We start from the raw sequence: 18,943 nt of genomic DNA on the forward strand, positions 1-18,943 counted from the left end.
GGAGCTACTAGGGATCACCTCCAGTCCACTTCCTGCAAGTTTGGCTTCGTTCTCTCCATTGGAAGCCTTCCCGCGGTACCGGCGCCGGCGGCTGGCTTGGCATGTGCGCTTGCCCAGGTGCGCGTCTGGACACCGACCTCCGGCGCTGGACTTCCTGTGCCTGCGGTCCGGCGGCACTGGGGACGCCTGTACACATCTCCATCGGCCCTGGGCGGGCGAGCGGGGCCCTGACACCATCGGGAGGGTCTCTGGGGGCGGCATCGCAGGGGAAGTGGAGCTGTGGCTGGGCCTGCACTGGAGCGTGGCCGCTCTCCCCCTCCCCATCCCTCCCCCATCCCTAGAGCCGGAGCTCCTACACGGACGAGCGCTGTGTGTTTACTGGGACGTGACCCAGGCATCGCCCGCAGAACAGGTGAGGCTGCACTTTATGGCCGCGGCCGTGCTGGTGTGGCTGCGGTCCGCCTGGGCTGCTAACAAGGGGCGGGCGTGATCGTCGCCACGCTCATTGACTGCCTGGGGCTCTGATATTTGTGCCCACCTGTCTGGAGCTGGGGGACTGCACATGCCTGGTCTATCTATGGTCAATGTCACACTGCCCTGCTACTGGCTCACTCCAGCTAACCTGCACCAACAGTTGCCCCCTCTGGAGAGTGGACGTGCGGCCCCCGCCCCCCCCCCCTTTTTTTTTGTGCCTTACCTGGACGCTACCGGGAGCCCGCCCTAACGGGGGGCTACACTTATCAGCCCTGCATGAGGTGCAGCACCGCGCCATAGCCACCGTGACATTGCCGGCCCAGCGCTTGTTTGTGGGAGGGGATAACTGCTGTATGCTCGGCCCTGGACGTACCGGCCACCCTATCCTCTACAACCATTGTCGCTCGGCCGCTGCCTGGCTCCCTGACTTACACGGTACCACAGATTGGTGATCGGCCTGATCCCTGAAGCCCCCACCATTTGCTTTCTCCGCTGGCTCTACCCGCAGACCATCTTCACATCCAGCCCTATTCCAGCAATGCCAAACAGACCGAGAGGAGCAGCCAAAGGGGGGAGCCATGGACAAATTTGCTGGAGCCATCCCGAGGGCTGAGGCGAGCCTGCCGTCACCCTCGCAAGAGGCACCTGAGGCTGACACCCACCCTGGCACATCAGAACCAGACCTCACCACCCTCATAGAATCAATGGCAAAAAAGTTTGCCTCCTTCCACGAGAAACTGGATGACATAAATGCCAATGTCGCCTCGCTCAGAACACGTGTAGACCAGGCGGGGACCAGGATCATGGATGCTGACAGCAGAATCTCTACAAATGAAGATGAAATACATACACTACAGAACACTGTTGCATCTTTGTCATGAGACATGAAGACTGTGAAGGCTAAATGTGACGACTTGGAGTCGCCCTCCGGCAGAAATAACCTGCGCATCATTGGCGTTCCCGAGAATGCCCTCAAAGGGCGCATGGAAGATGCTGTTGAAAGCCTACTCAAGGATCTCCTGGGGAATCCGGCCCTGTCACCATATTTTACAGTTGGCGTGCCCACCATGCCTTGTCGCCACGCCCCAATCCGGGCGACATCCCGCGGCCCATCATAGCCAGGATTCTAAATTACCGCAACAGAGACCTCATCCTCCGCCTGGCACGCGAGAAAGGGGACCTGCGCTTGGAGGCCCACACCATTAGGATCTTCCCTGACTTCTCGGTTGTGGTCCAACAGGAGAGACGCCAACTCCTCGGTATCAAAAAACTGCTCAGGGAGCGCAACGTCCCATATGCCATCCTGTTCCCGGCACGACTCAAAATCACTCATAACGGAAAACTATACTTCTTCACTGTCCCAGATGAGGCGGTGAAGTTCATCGAGTCGCAAATACCACTATACAATCCGGATGGTGTCCTTGCCAACGACAAATAGCCACGGATTACCATGCTCGAAGACGCCCATTCTATCTGGTGATCCTTGATTCTCTATGCGATGATGGCAGCGTCGCTCTCTACTCAGCAAATATAACTCCCTGCCACAAGCGACCTAGCTACCGGCCACGCTTCAGAACTGGAGACACTCATCATCCTTTCTCCCCGGTGCCTGTGGCTGGCCACTTGCCTTGAACACTCCTGTATCCGCATCCTATTTTTCTGGTAAACATATTGGGGGTCATTACGACCCTGGCGTTAAGGGTTTAACGGCGCCATAAAAGGTGTCGGCGCCGTTAAACCCTTAATGCCTGATTACGAGGTCCCTTTGCGGGACCCGACCTTAACGGCTGGTTTTACCAGCCGTTAAAGTAGGGTGCCGCAAAGGGACCTCGGTGCTAAGTACGGTACCGCAATTTGCGGTACCGTACTTAGCGCCTTCCCCAGTCCCATTGAGCCCTATGGGACGAAAATGGGAATGGGGAAGGGCCATGGTGAAATGGGGAAATACCACCCCGCCAACCTTGGAATGGGGCGGTATTTCCCCATTCCACCATGGCGGACTCGTTACAACACTGGCACCAACCATGGTGCTAATAGCGCCATGGTTTAGCACCGGGATTGTAATGAGGGCCATTGGCTCCTGGGACCAGACATTGATCCGCCCACCGCAGAAACATATCCTGGACAGCATCTACTGTCCGACTCTATGTTTAAGATACCGACCACACGGCAACAGCGAACCTCACTGCAGTTGCAATGTTTTTGTTCATTTTCATATGGTTGCTACTGTTTTTGGGCCCCGGTTGGGCCACGAAAGAGACATACCCACGTTGGGTGCTGCCCACCGACCTCTTGTTTGAATGGTGGCGTTGGCTTAGCTGGAGCCACCTGGGCTTGGGGAATTGTCAGCACCTGCATTGGGGGTGGGGGGGTCTACACTGCAAGTTGGGGGTGGGCAGTGAGGGTGGGGGGAGGCAATGTTGGAAATTGGTTAAAGGAAAACGGCATGGCAGAGGGGTGCACGATTGCAACGCAATATGCCAGTACTGCAGATGAGCGCAAGATACTGAATGATAATGAATATCACTGCTGGGATGTCCCATAATATGGCACTATGTCACTCAACATCATGACATGGAATGTCCGGGGGCCGAGTAACTACACCAAAGCCCGTAGGATAACTGCCTATGCCCAGAGGCACGGAGTTAAAATACTCCTCCTTCAAGAAACACATGCCCTGGGGCATCTAGCGACATGTCTTGCCCCAAATTGGGGTGTCAACAGATACTACACAAAATATTCAACCCAGTCCAGAGAAGTACTTACTCTAGTTCACAAATCAGTCCAATTCTTGATCCGCACCAGTCAAATTGACCCTGAGGGTAGTTATGTAATACTTCACTGTCTACTTGCTAACATGGAATACCTCCTCGTGAATACATATGCCCCTAATTTTGACGCTCCAGACTTTTTCGATGCAATCACCACCATACTTGTGAAATATGTTGGGGTTCCAATCATATGGGGTGGAGATATGAATCTGATTTTGGATAATGAGCTCCACAGATCTGGGACTGCCCGAAGGGGCACCTCACATGCAGCCAACTGACTACACACAAACATGGACGCGCTAGGTCTCAAAGATGTATGGAGAGTCCTCCACCCACAGGCGATAGAACATACCTTTTACTCATCAGTACATGATAGCCTATCTAGGATTGACCTGTTCCTCATATCGAGTGGAATGGTGAGCAGGGCCACAGATGCACAGATATTGCCGCGCACACTTTCGGACCACTCCCCAGTAACGCTGCGAATCACACTGGGACATGACCAGCCCTCCCGTTCAGCCTGGCGATTCAAGTCGGAGGCCCTCCAAGATATAGTTTTCAAAGCTGAAATCCTGGCTGATATCACCACCTTCTTTGAATGCAGTAACAGACAGGATACATCCGATGGGGTCCGGTGGGAGGCATTCAAGGTCTTCAACAGATGGATGTGTATCTCCAGGGAGGCTGGGGTCCTCAAAAGCATTAAAACCAGTTTACAGCAGTCACAGGTGAAGCTATAAGAACTTGAAAAACAGTACACCTCTGCCCCTTCCCTGGATTAGATCGGAACTTGAAATGTTCGAGGCTCACGCCCGGAGGGAGATACAATACCATGCCCGTCCCATGGCAGCCCAGAAATACGGTGAAGGGGACAGACCGGGGAGGACGTTGTCCAGACTGGTCCGCGCAGAGAGTGGCAAAACATGTATAGACTGCATCAAAGACACATCCGGTGCCCCGTGCTGGTCTGACCAACATATCCTTGATACATTCACCGCGTTCTATACAACCCTATATGGTCCCCAACAAGAACACAGCTCACAAGATACGGACCTCCTGCTTGACCAAATCCCCATGACCCTTCTCTCCTGCGCTACCAGAGATAAGCTAGAGGTTCCATTCACCCATAACGAGATAAACGAAGCTATATCGAGCTGCCGGAAGGACAAAGCACCCGGCCCAGAGGGTCTCACTTCGGAGTTTTATCAGGAGCATGTAGCCATCCTTGCACCCAGACTCCTTGAAGTCTGGAATGAATCACTCGGGCTGGCTATCCTGCCCCAGTCTATGCACGAGGCCGTCATAACCGTGCTCCCCAAACCGGGCAAGCCACGTGACGAATGCGGGTCCTACAGACCCCTATCTCTAATCAACACTGACATGAAAATCTTTGCTAAGATCATTGCAAGCAGGTTCCTCCCCATAATGACCTACCTAGTTCACTCTGATCAGAGTGGATTCGTTACCGGTAGATCCACAGCCCTTAACATCCGCTGACTGTTCAATGTCATGTCCAGAATCGACCCCAACGCCAATGCAGTAGCGGTCACCCTTGATGCCCAGAAGGCATTTGACATGGTGTCATGGCAATATATGTGGGCAGTACTCCACAAAATGGGAATCGACCCACAAATGATATCATATATCAAGCTACTATATACAGACACTGTAGCCAGAGTCCTTATCAATTCCAAGGTTTCTTCCCCCTTCGCGCTTCACAGAGGCACTCGCCAAGGTTGTCCGTTCTCCCCAATACTCTTTGCGCTTGCTATCGAACCCATGGCGGACAGCGTCAGGGACAAACACACACGTAAGGGTATACGCCTGCGAGACACCCCGGAGATAATCTCATTGTATGCGGATGACGTACTTCTCTATATCAGAGACCCGGCTGCTCACTTAGACTCTATCATACGTGACATAACAAAAATTGGCACATATTCGGCCTTCACCATAAATAACACTAAATCTGAAATGTTCCCGTTCACGGTAGCAACCTCCCAACCAGAATGCGAATTTTCTCTCTGCTGGTCACCTGGGGGTATCAGATACCTCAGGGTTCAGGTATCCCTCACTAAACCCTCACCATTAGCTGACAACTACACGACTGCGGTGCAATTCGTGGAGGCCTGGCTGTCGAAGTGGCGCAACCTCCCGCTTTCTTTATCGGGCAGACTGTCCCTAATGAAAATGATAATTGTCCCTAAACTGCTCTACATACTTGTAAATGTGCCGATCTGGCCTGGGAGGCGATACTTCAGGGACCTACACACTGCATGCACCCAATTTCTTTGTCATTCAGGCACGGTTCGTAAGATGTGGCAGCATGTGACTCTTCCTTACGAGAAGGGTCACTTCAGTGCCCTAGACTTCGCCAAATACTGGACCGCCGCACAAGCTCAACACGCCTCAGACTGGTATACATTCACGGATCCTCCCCCACATGTGAAACTCGAGAAACTAGCAATTGAAGAAGTCAACACCCTCTCCCTCATCCTCCATCATACATTTCATAATGATGCCCCTGCTGAACCCGTAGCAGCTACAACCACTGCATGGAAACGATTACTACAAGCACACCCTGGCCACCACCCATACTACAAATGGCTGCCCATCTGGCAGTTCCTGGGCCTCAGCCCTACTCACGACAAACTCCTAATGAAACACTGGCATGAAGTGGGCTACCGAGCACTGTCCGACCTATACCCTGGAGGGAAGTTCATTACCCCACAGACCTGGCGACCCGGGCACTCTGGCTCGGCCCTGGAACTGCTGCAGTATTTCAGGTTGAGGGCAGCAATCCGTGCCTGGTGGCCCTCCTATCCTGACGAACCCCCAGACTCGCCCGAAATCCAATACATAACTAACTCGGCGGGGGCCAGAGGCATAACATCATCGCTGTACAAAATGCTGATGGCTATCCCTGAGGATGCACCGCAGCCGGCGCGAGATATGTGGAGTGGCGAACTGGGCTTACCCCTCTCAGGTGCACTGTGGAGAAAGATGTGCATGCACACACGTAAGGCCTCCCTAAATGCCAGATATAGATGTATGCAATATAAGCTCCTGAATCACCTATACTACACGCCACACAGGGTGGGAAGGTTTGCACACGGCCAGGCTCATACATGCACTAGATGTAAATCCACAGATGCTGACCACATCCACATGTTCTGGACTTTTGAAGCACTGGGCCCATACTGGAAAGCCATTATGGAAGCCCTCTCTGAGATAATAACGACCCATATCTCTCCCACACCTCTGGCTGTCCTGTTCGGAGTATGGGACGAGCACGAGGCAAGGAAGATGTCAACATTTTTAAATGCTGCTACTATGGTGGCCAAAAAATGTATTTTGCAGTGTATGAAGCGTCGCTCCCCCCCATCATTTGAGATGTGGCTAAAGGCCCTCACCTGGACTCAAACATGTGAGGAGGACTACATTAACACCCTCCCATCGACCTCTCGCCCCAAGAATGTATTGACTGAGTTTTGTAGCTATCTGAACAGCAAGGAGGATATTGAACTTTTATCATCTCCCCCTCCAGAGGAAGTAAGCTCGACTATCCCGGAATCGCACTAAATCGTAAAACCAAGGGTTTATCCCCAAACTGTCATCCTCAAACATATGTAATGTCATTCATGCAGCTGTGATATTATCTGTCCTGTGCACTGTTGTTTATCTGTTCTCTCTTCATGCCAATAAAGAAAAGTTTTAAAAAAATAAATAAATAAAAACTGAAATGAAAGTATCATTCAAGTTAGACTTGCACAGGGCACAGCTCATAGCCAGAAAATATCATTTTAAATAGGTAAACCCACAACACACTACAACGCACCAAGATTAGCGCAATGAGAGTTTAAGTGATGTAGCGATTCAGAATAACTAGGGATTGTGGGCCTTATTTCTTTGATTATCCCGCCCCCTCACCTACACCAGTCCCATGATGCCCTCTCTTTCCCCTCACCTGCCATTGTGTTTCTTTTCACAGATGATCAGACCCGGGTTCCTCTGAGTCTGCTTGTGGAGGATGGGCAGAGCGACTACATCAATGCCAGCTTCATACAGGTACTGTGCACATCTTCAAAAACCAAGACAGTCAGCCGGTTCCTCCTCCATATGTGATCATTTTGCCTGGACAGTCCACTAAAGCTCAGAAGGTTATTCAGTTCTGTCCTCTCAGAGTGTGTGATCAGCAAGTCACTGATCAGTGTTACAGTTGGTCCTACAAAAGGTAGCAGTGTGGCCACAGAGTTGGCAAGTCAGTGTTCCATAAGATAAATGAGTTACCTTGACTGCCCACCGAAAGCGAGCCAAACGACCAGTATTTGTCCTACAAGTGAGGGAGTTGGCTCGTCATCCCTTTGAAAGGGGGAACGTTGGCTAAGTTACCCATGAAAGGGTTTGTTCAGACAAAATGATATTCCAAAAGTAGGGGGGACTGCAGATCAGTGCCGCGAAAGTGGGAAAGTTACCTGGTTTGTTTGCAACCTTCATTCATCCAGAAAATCCATAGTAGCAAAATTCAGATCAACTTTTTCAGGGCTAGATGGCAGTTTACAGCTGTCTGTGCCTTTTTGCTGGTACTCAATGAGTGTTTGCAAATGTTTTTGAAAGATGGGAGATTTGACCAAGTAGGTTTTTGTAAAATGAGAGTTTTTGCCAGCCAAAACTTAAAAAATGGCAGGTTATGTCATCCAAATTTAAGAGGGTTGGTAGGTTCTGACCTGAAAAAAGTTATTCTAGTGTTGGATTTTCAAAAGTGTTTGGGTGGCTGGTTGACCCTCTTAAAGGAGGAAAACCACGTGGTACTATCCCTAGGATTTTGGGAGGTCTACCCTAGGATGATGTGAGATCTGGTCAGTTGCCCCTTATAAAGTGGGAGAGTTGGCCTGTCAAATCTGCATCGAGGGGCAGTTAGCAGGTAGCAGGTGGGATGGCTGATCTGCAAGAACTTTCGTGTTGGTGCAGCTGGACCTTCAAAAATGGGACATATGGCGATCAATTATCCAAAGGTTGGAGTGTTTGACCATCACAACCGCAAAGGTGCATGTTTTAAGGAGATCCCACAAAGGTGGTATATCTTCTGGCCCTTGATTCCTCCTAAGTGTGTACTTTTTTGGTTCCGTCTTCAAAAAGGGAGTTGGCCAATGTGTACTCCAAAAGCAGCAGAGTTTGCCATTTAAGAAATCGTATAGTAGAGAGCTGACCAGTTGACTCTTTTAAGGTGGAGAACTGAATGACTGGCCCTCCAGAAGTGGCGCAGGTGGTGCTCCAAATGTAGATGTGCTGGTCAGTCTGTCCAGAATGCAGCGAAGTTCATTATTCAAAAAGGTCAGAAGCGGACCACACATTTGCTGTGGGTGCATTCATGGCACCAGCCATTCCTTGTATGTGCTGCCAGTGAGCACTTCCCTAATTCTGCTTGGAGCCTTGCTCCTGCTCTCTTTCAGTCTTAGATCTCTGCAGCCCAGCAGAAGCCCTTTGCTTCGGCCATGGTCTCTCAGTAGGCTGAAGTAGTTCTGTATGCACTCGGGATTCACCCTGCTACCCGCAATCAGTAGAAAGACACAACTACACCTGTGTGCTGTGGGCGGGTAAGAGGGATGGCTGGGCCATGCACATCATTCAGAGAGAAGCAAGTGACCTGGGAAGACACAATTTCCATAACTTCACATCCATCTCCGAAAGGCCTTTCAAAGAACTCGGGATCTGCCAGGCGCAGCAGGGAACACAGAGGCACAATCCCTCCTTCAGCTCAGAGTATCCCTAGTCCTACCTAGCTAACCATATTTCTACTCTCCTAACTTACCCAAGGAAACTGGATGTCTGTGGGCACCAGTAATGGGAAGAGAGTAAGCATGGGCAAACTTTCTCAAATGTCATCCTAGGCTTCCCTAGTAAAATTCAGTTAGGTCTGCAGGTTCCAGCAGAGTTTTTCCAGCCAGAATCTACCCAAATCTCCTTTGAGAAACTGCTTCAAGGAATTTTGGGAGAAGTTTGGGAAGGTTAGGTCTGATTCTTGGAAACATTCATACATCAAATAACCTGAAAGTCTTCATTAAGGGAGAGAAAAGGGTAAGTGATATGTGTCAATTGAGGTTTGGCTGGGCTGGAGGACATGGAGTCCTGTGCATATGTCAATGGTATCCAAGTAGGACAGCATTAAACTCTGCAGTACGATATCTAAGCATATTAATTCACCTATTGCAGAGGCCTATGTTTACCCCGCAGGCCCCAGGATTGAATCTGGGTAAGAGTAAGAATGCAACCTTTCATCCTTTAGAAGTTGATAAAATTAGTAAAGTTGAAGTGGGAAATTGTAAGATTGCATGACAGACCAGCAGATTCTATCACATGTCGGGGAATGCCTATGTCTGATTTTTATCTTTGAGAGGTCGACACATTGAGTATTATTGAGTGTTTATTATATTACAATATAGGGGATGTATTACAGATATGGACCTTTGAAAATCCTACAGGGCTGGGGGAAGAGCCAGTCTTGCATTGGGGTATATGAAGTTTCATCCTGCTGAGCTTACTTCCATGAAGGTTTCATTAGGTTAGTTGTTTGATAGGGAGAGTCCATGGCTGCAGGGTAATGACCTCAGAAATGCCTGTAGGGCTGAAGCAGAGTAAGTCGCATGTCAAGCATTCATGATGTAGACTCTGGTGTTACTTAAAGGGATACCATTTAGCCAGGTAGGATTGCAATATTATAAGCTCTGTATGTGTGGAAAAACATAGCACATCTACAGCAAGAGGCTTATTCAAAAAACATTTGCTGGAGTGATGAGATTCATTTTTAACCTTATGTGTAGTATATTGGAGCTTAATGAAGCTATGAATTGAATGTATTATGTATTATGTTGTATGTAAATGATGTCCTGATGACTTTATAGTCGAATAAAGGATTGAAGAATTAGTGCATCTGATCACTTGCATGCAAAAAAGATGTGCACATTGTGACGAATCAACTTCCGGGGCACCAGTGGTCTAGGCATGAATATATGTTTCTAAACCATCAATCAACCCCACACCTGTAGTACACCAGAAGGGATGCGAACAGAATACAAGTGAATTATAAGACCTCCTTGTCCAATTTTGGTAATGTAGACAGAACGGCAGGCTTATCTCTGCAAGGTTGTGGATCGTTGGTTAGTTGCAACACAGTGACACTTCTAGCACACTACAAATACAACCCACCCTGTAAAGGAACACAGAGGACAGACAGTTTCACGAAGGAAAGGAATGCACCCTGGATACTGACAGGAGGGTAGTTGGTAAACTAATCAGTCTTACTGTTCAAGGTTATTCAGTTCCAGCACCAAGGGGGCAAAGGGTCGTAACTGTCTCTAGGGGCCTTCGGAGAAGGACCAGGGGGCCAGAACCACAATGTACCTGGTGCTGAAGAAGTTCTTGGTGCCCCACAGCCCCAAGGCCGTTCCAGGGTGCTTCACAGCCCTTAAGACAGAGTTAGTGGTGGGAGACAGCTGTGGGTATCAGGCGGCAAGCAGTCTGGGAAACGAGGCTTGTCGGACGTCTGCCGGCTGGCTGATGCGGTGGCTTAGCAAAGAATCATTGTCTCTGTGCTGGTTTGACGAATCTGGAATGCTGGTCGAGGTGACTCAGAGGGCTCTGGTGACTGCGGCGTGACAAGTCAGCAGTGCAACCGGATGCGGTTTCGAGGACTCAACTGTCTCGAAAATGTCCTTAAAGGATGGAGGCTGTTTGATGCTTGTGTGGCACTCCTCCTAGCTTCTTCACAGGGTTTGTGTCGTCCTTTCTTGGTGGACAGCCCAAAGCTCAGGAGAGTTTTTGCAGGCAACGGCCTTGTCCTTTGTCCAGAGAATCTCCTGCACTTGCCACCTAGCAAGCTTGCTGGCAAACCTAGCAGAGCATGCTCTGTGCTGGATGGGTACTGGTTCTGGAGCTGCTTTACGGGTCCTCTGAGTCTGGTATCTCCCTCTGTTCCCTGGGAGATGTTTAGGGGAGAGATCTTGCTTCCCTCTTGGAACTCCTGGCTTTCCTTCACAGACGCGAGATGTATGGTAGACTGTATGTTCAGCCCGGGTCCAAATTAGTCCTTCTTCTTTGTCCTTTCGAAGTCGTCAGATGATCAGCTAAGTGAGGGGCTCAGCCCTCTTTTAATGCCAGATAGGCCCCAGTGATTCGTGCAGGCTAAGCCCATCTTAATGAACCAATCCTCGGTCCCCACAAACAATATTCTGTTATGCATGAGGTCAGGACCAGAGTGCTCTGCAACAGCACAGACAAGGGCTGACAACACATACCCAAGTCCCACCCATCTTCCTGTCTGTTGTAGATCAAAGTGTCTCTCTGGTTAACTGAGCCCTCTGTGACTCTTGATTAAAGCGCATGTCTCCCTTTAAGTTTGTGATGGGAACAGACTTCCTGTCTCCCCCAAATCACATCCTTTGTCCTTGTGACAGGGGTCTGCCCTGCAGGGATACCGGCGGTAACTGCTGGACCCAGACAGGCCATTCACTGCCTTTCATATAGAGAGGGTGGGAACTAGCTTCAAGCTGACACATTGCACACCAAAGTGGTGTTAGCCCCGCCTTCCTGTTGTCTCTTCCGGCAACCAAGCATCTTCTCAAGGCTTACCTTAATTATTCCTCATTAGTATGCACTGCCACCAACCAGATTAGTCAAAGGGAAAGCAGATCCATGGGGCAGTTGATATTTTAATTAGGCTCCAGCCCATGGCTGGAGGAAGGTGTGCCTTGCCTTTCTTGAGATGCTTTGATGTACCTGTGGCTGTCACGTTCCAACTAAATATGACAGGGGAAGGCGGCGCCTGTAGGCCGTGTCTTCCTGGAGTACACGTGACTGTGTTTCCTGCGGGAAGCAGATGAAATGTGTGCTGAACGGCCTCACACATTTCTCTGAGGTAGATCTCCCATCATTCATTTTCGTTTATCAAAAAACTAAAAAGCCCAGGTGAGCGCCCACTCCCCGTGTGGATGGTCGAATTCCTCAAACACATTCAGATTCCCTTTTTCATCCCCTTGCAGGAATAAGGCGGTGTTTCAAATGTGCTTACCCATTTCACAGAAATGTTGCCCACTAAAATGTGCAGAGAACAAAGATATTCCCCCTTTTCTCTATGGAGCAGGAACAGGGGAAGAGCAATGTACGACAGGGTCTTTTCTGACCATATCACAAGTTTATTTTAAGTGTGGAATAGTAGCAGCATGAACCACTGCTGTCCCACTTACATTATTATCCTTTTTAATATATACTTTTTTTTGATTTTCTACACATTTCACAATGATAGACCCTTTAGGGACGCATCAGGATGACAAGCACTCTGAGCGTTTGAGTGGGTGCAGGGAGCGCCTTACATGCTCCCATACCAATGGGGGCTAACCATTGCTTTTTTTATGCAGAAGGTGATCTGCACATTTCTCAAAGTAATGCAAATAAAAAATGCATTATCTGTTCATTTTTTATTTGCATTATCTTTTTTGAATTAGGCACTAAGTCTGTTTTTGACGAAGATTTTTTTGACGAAGATTGCACTTTTTATCATCTGCAAACAAAAGGTTTATTTAGTTTATATGTTGCAGGTGTGCAAGCCATTAGTCATTTAGACACTGCTTTCTTTGAGCATCACTGGCAGGAAAGCGTTTGTTCTATTTCATTAACTTTACACTTTGCTTTCTTTGAACATGTGCTGGCAGGAATCTTAACCTGAATCTGTCACCGACTTTCTCAAACGTTTGTCCAAACACGAATCACGCGATTACAGTGAAAATGTGGGCAATTCAGGGCTTGGGCACATTTATTTGCCCAGATTTAGGAGAGTGGGGGAGGGATTCTGAGTATCGTAGAATGTATATGGACTAACCACCTTCCAGTGTATAGCATGTTATGCGCAATGCTCGCTTTAGATACAGAAACTGTTTGGAAGACAATTTTGTTTATTCGTCTGCGGGCAGTTTTTCAAGAGTGCTCTTAAGTAGTGATAAGGCAGCATATTAGGGATATATAAAAAAAACCTCAACAACATGTCTTTGGATGTCAGGACTTTTGTCTTTCAGTTGTTAACATTTGAATCTGACAACACCTCAAGCCAAAGATTTTCTATAAAAAAGAAACTTTCAAATCTGAGATTTTAACATTAAATGGGACTAAAAATGTTAACTAAGGTGCTGTACTTGGCTATTTGGCCCTCTAGACGTCTGAGCACCCCTCTTGTGTCTTTCATCAATACTGGTGTGATTTCAGATGCCATCATTATGAATCGGGAAATATATTGGCTTTTCATTAGATGTGCTCTTTGCTTGGTCTTGGGCAGTGCCTCAAGTTGACTAATGTTGCGTATGTGTTCTCTGCAAGATCGCACACTCCCTCCCTAAAGCCCCTTCTGTGTTTTCAGCGCTAGCCTCCTTCTAATCTCCTTTGATGCTTTCCATGTGCAGGGCCTGGATAACAAGAGGTGCTACATTGCCACCCAGGGGCCTTTGAGCCACACGGTAGTGGACTTCTGGAGGATGATCTGGGAGTACTGTGTGAAGGTGAGTTCGGCCAGTGTGGCGCTACTTTGTTCTAAAATGCAGGATTGAAATCGAGGGCATCAATGAGATATATGATATGATTATGATATGATATGGCATTTATAACGCGCCTATACACAAGTGTTTCAAGGCGCAACGAGGCAAGGGAGGGGAACAGAGGGAAGACAGAGACAGCGATCTTACTAGGCCAGGTGACATTGAGATCGCACAAGTACAGGGGAGGGGGGAAGGGGAAAAGTGTGAGGGGAAAGGGGGAGGGGAAGTGCAGTACATAGGATAACAGTAATGAATAAAATAAAAACAAAGCAATAAATAAGAAGTGCGGACCGCTGGTGGCAGGTGCAAGGGTACGTTCAGACATCAGGTATCAAGTACTGGTAGGGGGCTATAGGGATACAGAAACAGCCCCAGAGGGCAAGGGTTGCCAGTGGGACAGTGCAGGTGTGCAACTGGCAGGGAGAGGACCTGGGCCCAAGAACAGAGGGTAGCCAGGTAACCAGTGCAGTATCAGATTCAGCCAGGAGTTCAGCAGGGGAGAGGAGGAGAGAAAGCAGACGCAAAGAGGAAGGTCTTGAGGTGCTTCCGGAACCATCAATTTTCAGAGAGGCCAGGAGGCTGTTCCAGAGGGAGGACCCAGCCGAAGAAAGAGACCTACCACCAACTTGTTGCTTGGAGAAGCGTCTGACCCTGAGAGAGTTGGAGGTGGATGAGCAAAGAACCCAAGAAGGAAGATATTTAGGAAAAGAGAGTTGAAAGTATTGAGGCTCCAGGCCCCAGAAGGCCTTGTGGACAATGCAGAGGGTTTTGAACTTAATCCTCGCATCCACTGGGAGCCAGTGCGGGGATTTCAGTCCTGGAGAGATTCCATCCCTGGGCTTCAGGCCAAGGACAAGTCTTGCAGTCCTGTTTTGGATGAGTTGCAGAGGGCGGAGAGTAGAGGCAGGCAGATTTAGAAAGAGGGTGTTGCAGTAATCCAGCTTAGAGAGAACCAGAGCTCTGAAGACAGTGAGCTTCTGGGGGAAGGAGAGGAAAGGACGAATACCTCTGAGGAGGTGCAGCTGGTAGTGTGACTTCTTAGAGATGTCAGAGATGTGAGGAGAGAAGGAGAGTGTGTAGTCGAAGATGACCCCAAGGTGTTTAGCCTCACACATGGGAGCAGGAAGAGGGCCAAGAGAGTCTGGCCAGAGAGTGACAGGAAAGGAGGGAGCAGGTGTGCCGATGAGGAGAATCTCAGTCTTACTGGCATTAAGGCAGAGATCATTGACGGCACACCACTCCTGGATAGCAGACAGACAGTCAGAAATGAGAGAAGGAGAAGAGGTGGCTGAATGGAGCCTGAAAGTGAGCTGATTGTCATCTGTATAGCACTGAAAGTTGGGGCAGAGAGCGCCAATGCGGTGGGCAAGAAGTGCCAGGTATTGGTTGAACAGCCAGGGAGAGAGGTTAGACCCCTGGGGAACACCACAGGTAGAGATAGAGATAGACAAGAGGAAGGGCCCAAGTTGGACCTGGGAGGGTCGATGAGAGAGGAAAGAAGTCAGCCAAGCCAGGGCCTGATCGCCGATACCCAGGTTATCACGGATACGGTTGAGCAGGATGGCATGGTTGACCATGTCAAAGGCAGAAGAGAGATAAAGTAGGATGAGGACACAGGTGGTGTTGGAATTGAGGTTAGAGAGCAGGTCTTCGCGGATGTTCAGGAGAGCAGTTTCCGTGCTTCTGGCAGCTCTGAAGCCAGACTGGTGGTCATGGTGACATCCAACAGATTCAGTGTGAAGATTAAGCTGGGAGATGGCCAGCTTTTCCAGGAGTTTGCCCAGGAAAGGAGTGATGGAGATTGGGCAATAGTTAGCAGGGCAGGATGGGTCGGCAGAGGGTTTCTTTAGAAGAGGGTGCACAAGGGAGTGCTTCAGAGGGGGAAGGGAAGACTCCAGTGGCAAAGGAGTGACACCACCAAAAGACTTGTTGCCCATTATGTTCTCGTGACTATAGCTGAAATAACTGCAAGAGAAGTTAGTGGCAGAACACAAATGCATGCGGCAAGGTAAGACTCTTTATGGTGCTTGTTGTGTTTGGTCATCGGCATACTGTAATCTAGATACAGGGTCTTACATATGCTGCCCCTTTGATTTCACCCCCACACCCTGCCGGAGTGGGATCCTACCTCTTGAAAATAACCCACTTTACTCAATACAGTGCCCGATCGGGCGTTAGGGGGTGTTTTGTGTGTTAACGGTTATAGATGAGATGGCAGTCAGGTGGATCTGGAACAAGAGCAGTGGCTAGATATTTATGGTCCCTGGTAAGAGATCCAGGTTGCATTTACAGAATAAACATTTGAACTATTTTTCTGCATCTTGTAAAATATGTTGCAACATGTAGCATGTTGTTGCTAGGTTTGTGCCTCATCTATCACGCGCATCGCGGTACAGAATTTAACGCCCCATATTGCTTTTCTGTAAATGCTGCCAATCTGTCACTGACCTTGAAGGGGGTCTTTGATTTTCTATTTGTTGTTTTTGGATCTTTTTGAGAATTTTAAAGGTCACTTGTCCATTTATTTTAAATGCACAGGGAGAATATCATAAATAGCTATTGAATTCAAGAGGAAACTCCTTCTCATATCCTTTTGGTTTGTTTGTACTACTTTAGAGGGTGCTCAGGGATCTGCCTTGGCCCAGAAACCGACTACACCAGCAAGGCTTCTAGGTCTGTGTCGAACCCTGCGCAGAGAGCCATAGCATGTGCTCCACCCGGACACCCGGGCTGCAACCCTTTCCAAGTACTTATAGGTTTGGCCTGATTCTCTTCCCAACACCAAGTCTGATAGCATGAGAAGCTTACCCATCTCTAGGATTATGTCTCATGTCCATTCCTCAAAGGATGTTATAGGAATGCCATCTCTCAGCAGCCTGATATTATACCACAGCCCCTCGTTCATACTGAAGTGTGTGCCTTTGGCATTCATCTGTCCTGTGCGCATATCATCAGATCATCAAGTACAAGTGTGCATTGTGGATGATATCCAGGGGCCGGGAGGTAGCAGGGGGATGGCGTGTTTTCGCAAAGCTAAATACCTAACTGTAGTAAAGCCGCTGGTACTTTGACCATTTGCAGACCTTGTGTAATCCATGTGCCGGAGGGCAGAGGTCTGGACTCCTCCAATACTGCATCATGAACGTAGAGGGTGCAATTGCGAGGAATGTGTACTTAAGTCAAAGAGGGGACTAGCCCATTGGAGGAGACAGCCTGCAAAGCCTACAACGGGCTTTGGGCTAATGGGGCTTAGCCTGCCCCCACCCGACATTCCTGGCTGGCCTCATTTGGCGCCAGAGCTGCCGTGAGCAGATGATGAACAGTGTTGGTGGCTGTGCTGGCTCCTAGGAAATACCTTCCAATTATTTCTAGAATATGTTTCTTTTTCTGTTAGCAGCAGTGCTTTATGGCAATTGAACGATGCTATGACATTTCCACCTGGAAATCCTCCCTAGCCCCCCTACCCCCAGCTGCAATTACCTAAAAACATGTTCTTGCTTGCAAGACAATCAAAGTGAGTCACATGTAGTTTATTGTTAAACAAAGTGCACAAATGTTAGGAGTGCAGCAGATAAAACCATATAATACATTTTTGATGACAAGAAGTCCGGTCTTAGTTAAGTAATCAGAACGTCAGCACTTGCATGCAAGTGTAGGGCATGGTTCAGGTACGTGTAGTTGGTCACATTTATTTGTTTGCAGCTATTCAAAACATTCTCCAGCCTTTGGTGTAGCTTGCGAGAAAGGAGAAGGGTGGAGGAGAGGGAAAGGCGGCCAGAGAGGGCAGAGAGAGTGGAGGGAGAGGAAGAGGAGAGAGAGGACAGGATGTCCTGAGTTTGAGTGATGAAGTGAGAAGCCAGAGCCATACAAAGAGCCTGGGAGGGACTAGGAGAGGTGGAGACTGCAGAAGGATTGGCCAGCTCCTTGCAGATTTTAAAGAGTTTGGCTGTGTTGTTAGAAGCCACAGAGACACAGGCTTGGCTGTGGGCTCTCTTCTTGGACAGGACAGCGAGTCTGTATTGCCTTTGGAGCAGGCGGCAGGACAGTTTGTCAGAGGATGCACCCAATGCCCTCCACTTCCTCTCAACCACCCTACACCTTCTTTTCAGGGTGGCAAGGTTGGAGTCATACCAAGAGTTGAACTTGGAGGAAGGCTTCAGACGGATTCTCATGACAGGGGCAGGGACGTCCAGAGTGTTGGAGATAGAAAGTTGCATGTTATGGAGGGCTGTGTCAGAGTGTGAATCAGCCACAGGCGATGGAGTCACAGAGAAAGTAGCAGCAAAGGCAACACTGACACAGGCTTAATGGGCTGAATGACCAACAAGGTAGGTGGCAGTGCTGGTGTGGGCTTTGCCTGGGTGACAGAGAGCGTCAGGTGAGAGGAGAGCAAAAATTGATCAGTCCAAGAGAGAGGAATGGTGAGAGGGTTTGAGAGGGGGATGTTTGAGGAGATGAAAACATCCAAGGTATGCCCGACAGAGTGTGTCAGACCAGAGGGTAGAATGGAAAGACAAAGATAGTCGCAGAGGTTGCGGAAAAGCCATGAGGAGGGATTAGAAGCATCCAGGTGGATGTTGAGGTTTCCGAGGAGGAGAAGTTGAGAGGTAGGGGAAAGGCGAGGAGAGGTCAGCCCACTCGGAGAGGAAAAGAGTGACCTGGCCAGGTGCCCTGTAGATGGTGGCCACAGTCAGAAAGAAGCCAGGAGAGACAGATAGCCTGCAGACCAGGCATTCAAAAGAGGAGTAGGTTTGCATAGGAATGACAGAAGCAGGGACCCACTCCGGAAAGACCATAGATACTCCACGTCGGGAACGGTTGGTTCTGGGTTCAGAGAGGATCTTGTAGCCATCAGAGAGCCGTATGTCAAGAATCGTGACAGAGCTGGCCATGAACCATGTCTCGGTGAGAGCGAGGACATCCAGGTCAAGTTCTTCGAGGCGGTGGCAGATGTCAGAGGAGTGTTTGACAGCAGAACGAGAGTTGAGAGTAGCGATGTGTCGCAGGTTGCCACATTTGAAAGACTTCCATGGAGGGGTACAGGCTTCAGGTACACCCTGCGGAAGTGATGTGGGGGCCCGAGAGTAGGCAGAGGTGGTAGGAGCAGGGGGCAAAAAG

The 18,943-nt window shown here is 49.2% G+C and overlaps 1 protein-coding gene across 2 annotated transcripts in view; it reads left to right on the forward strand.

Moving 5' to 3' along the window:
- The window catches only part of PTPN18 (protein tyrosine phosphatase non-receptor type 18), a 674,845-nt gene that overhangs the window by 298,496 nt on the left and 357,406 nt on the right, over positions 1 to 18,943 (forward strand). For both annotated transcript variants that reach the window (XM_069647567.1, XM_069647566.1), the window contains exons 3-4: positions 7,237 to 7,313; positions 13,694 to 13,789. In XM_069647567.1, the coding sequence (XP_069503668.1) occupies positions 7,237 to 7,313; positions 13,694 to 13,789 (173 nt within the window). The remainder of the gene's footprint in view (positions 1 to 7,236; positions 7,314 to 13,693; positions 13,790 to 18,943) is intronic.

Source organism: Ambystoma mexicanum, chromosome 2q, assembly GCF_040938575.1.
Source record: "Ambystoma mexicanum isolate Mex_15411 chromosome 2q, UKY_AmexF1_1, whole genome shotgun sequence".
Classification (NCBI taxonomy): Eukaryota; Metazoa; Chordata; class Amphibia; order Caudata; family Ambystomatidae; genus Ambystoma; species Ambystoma mexicanum.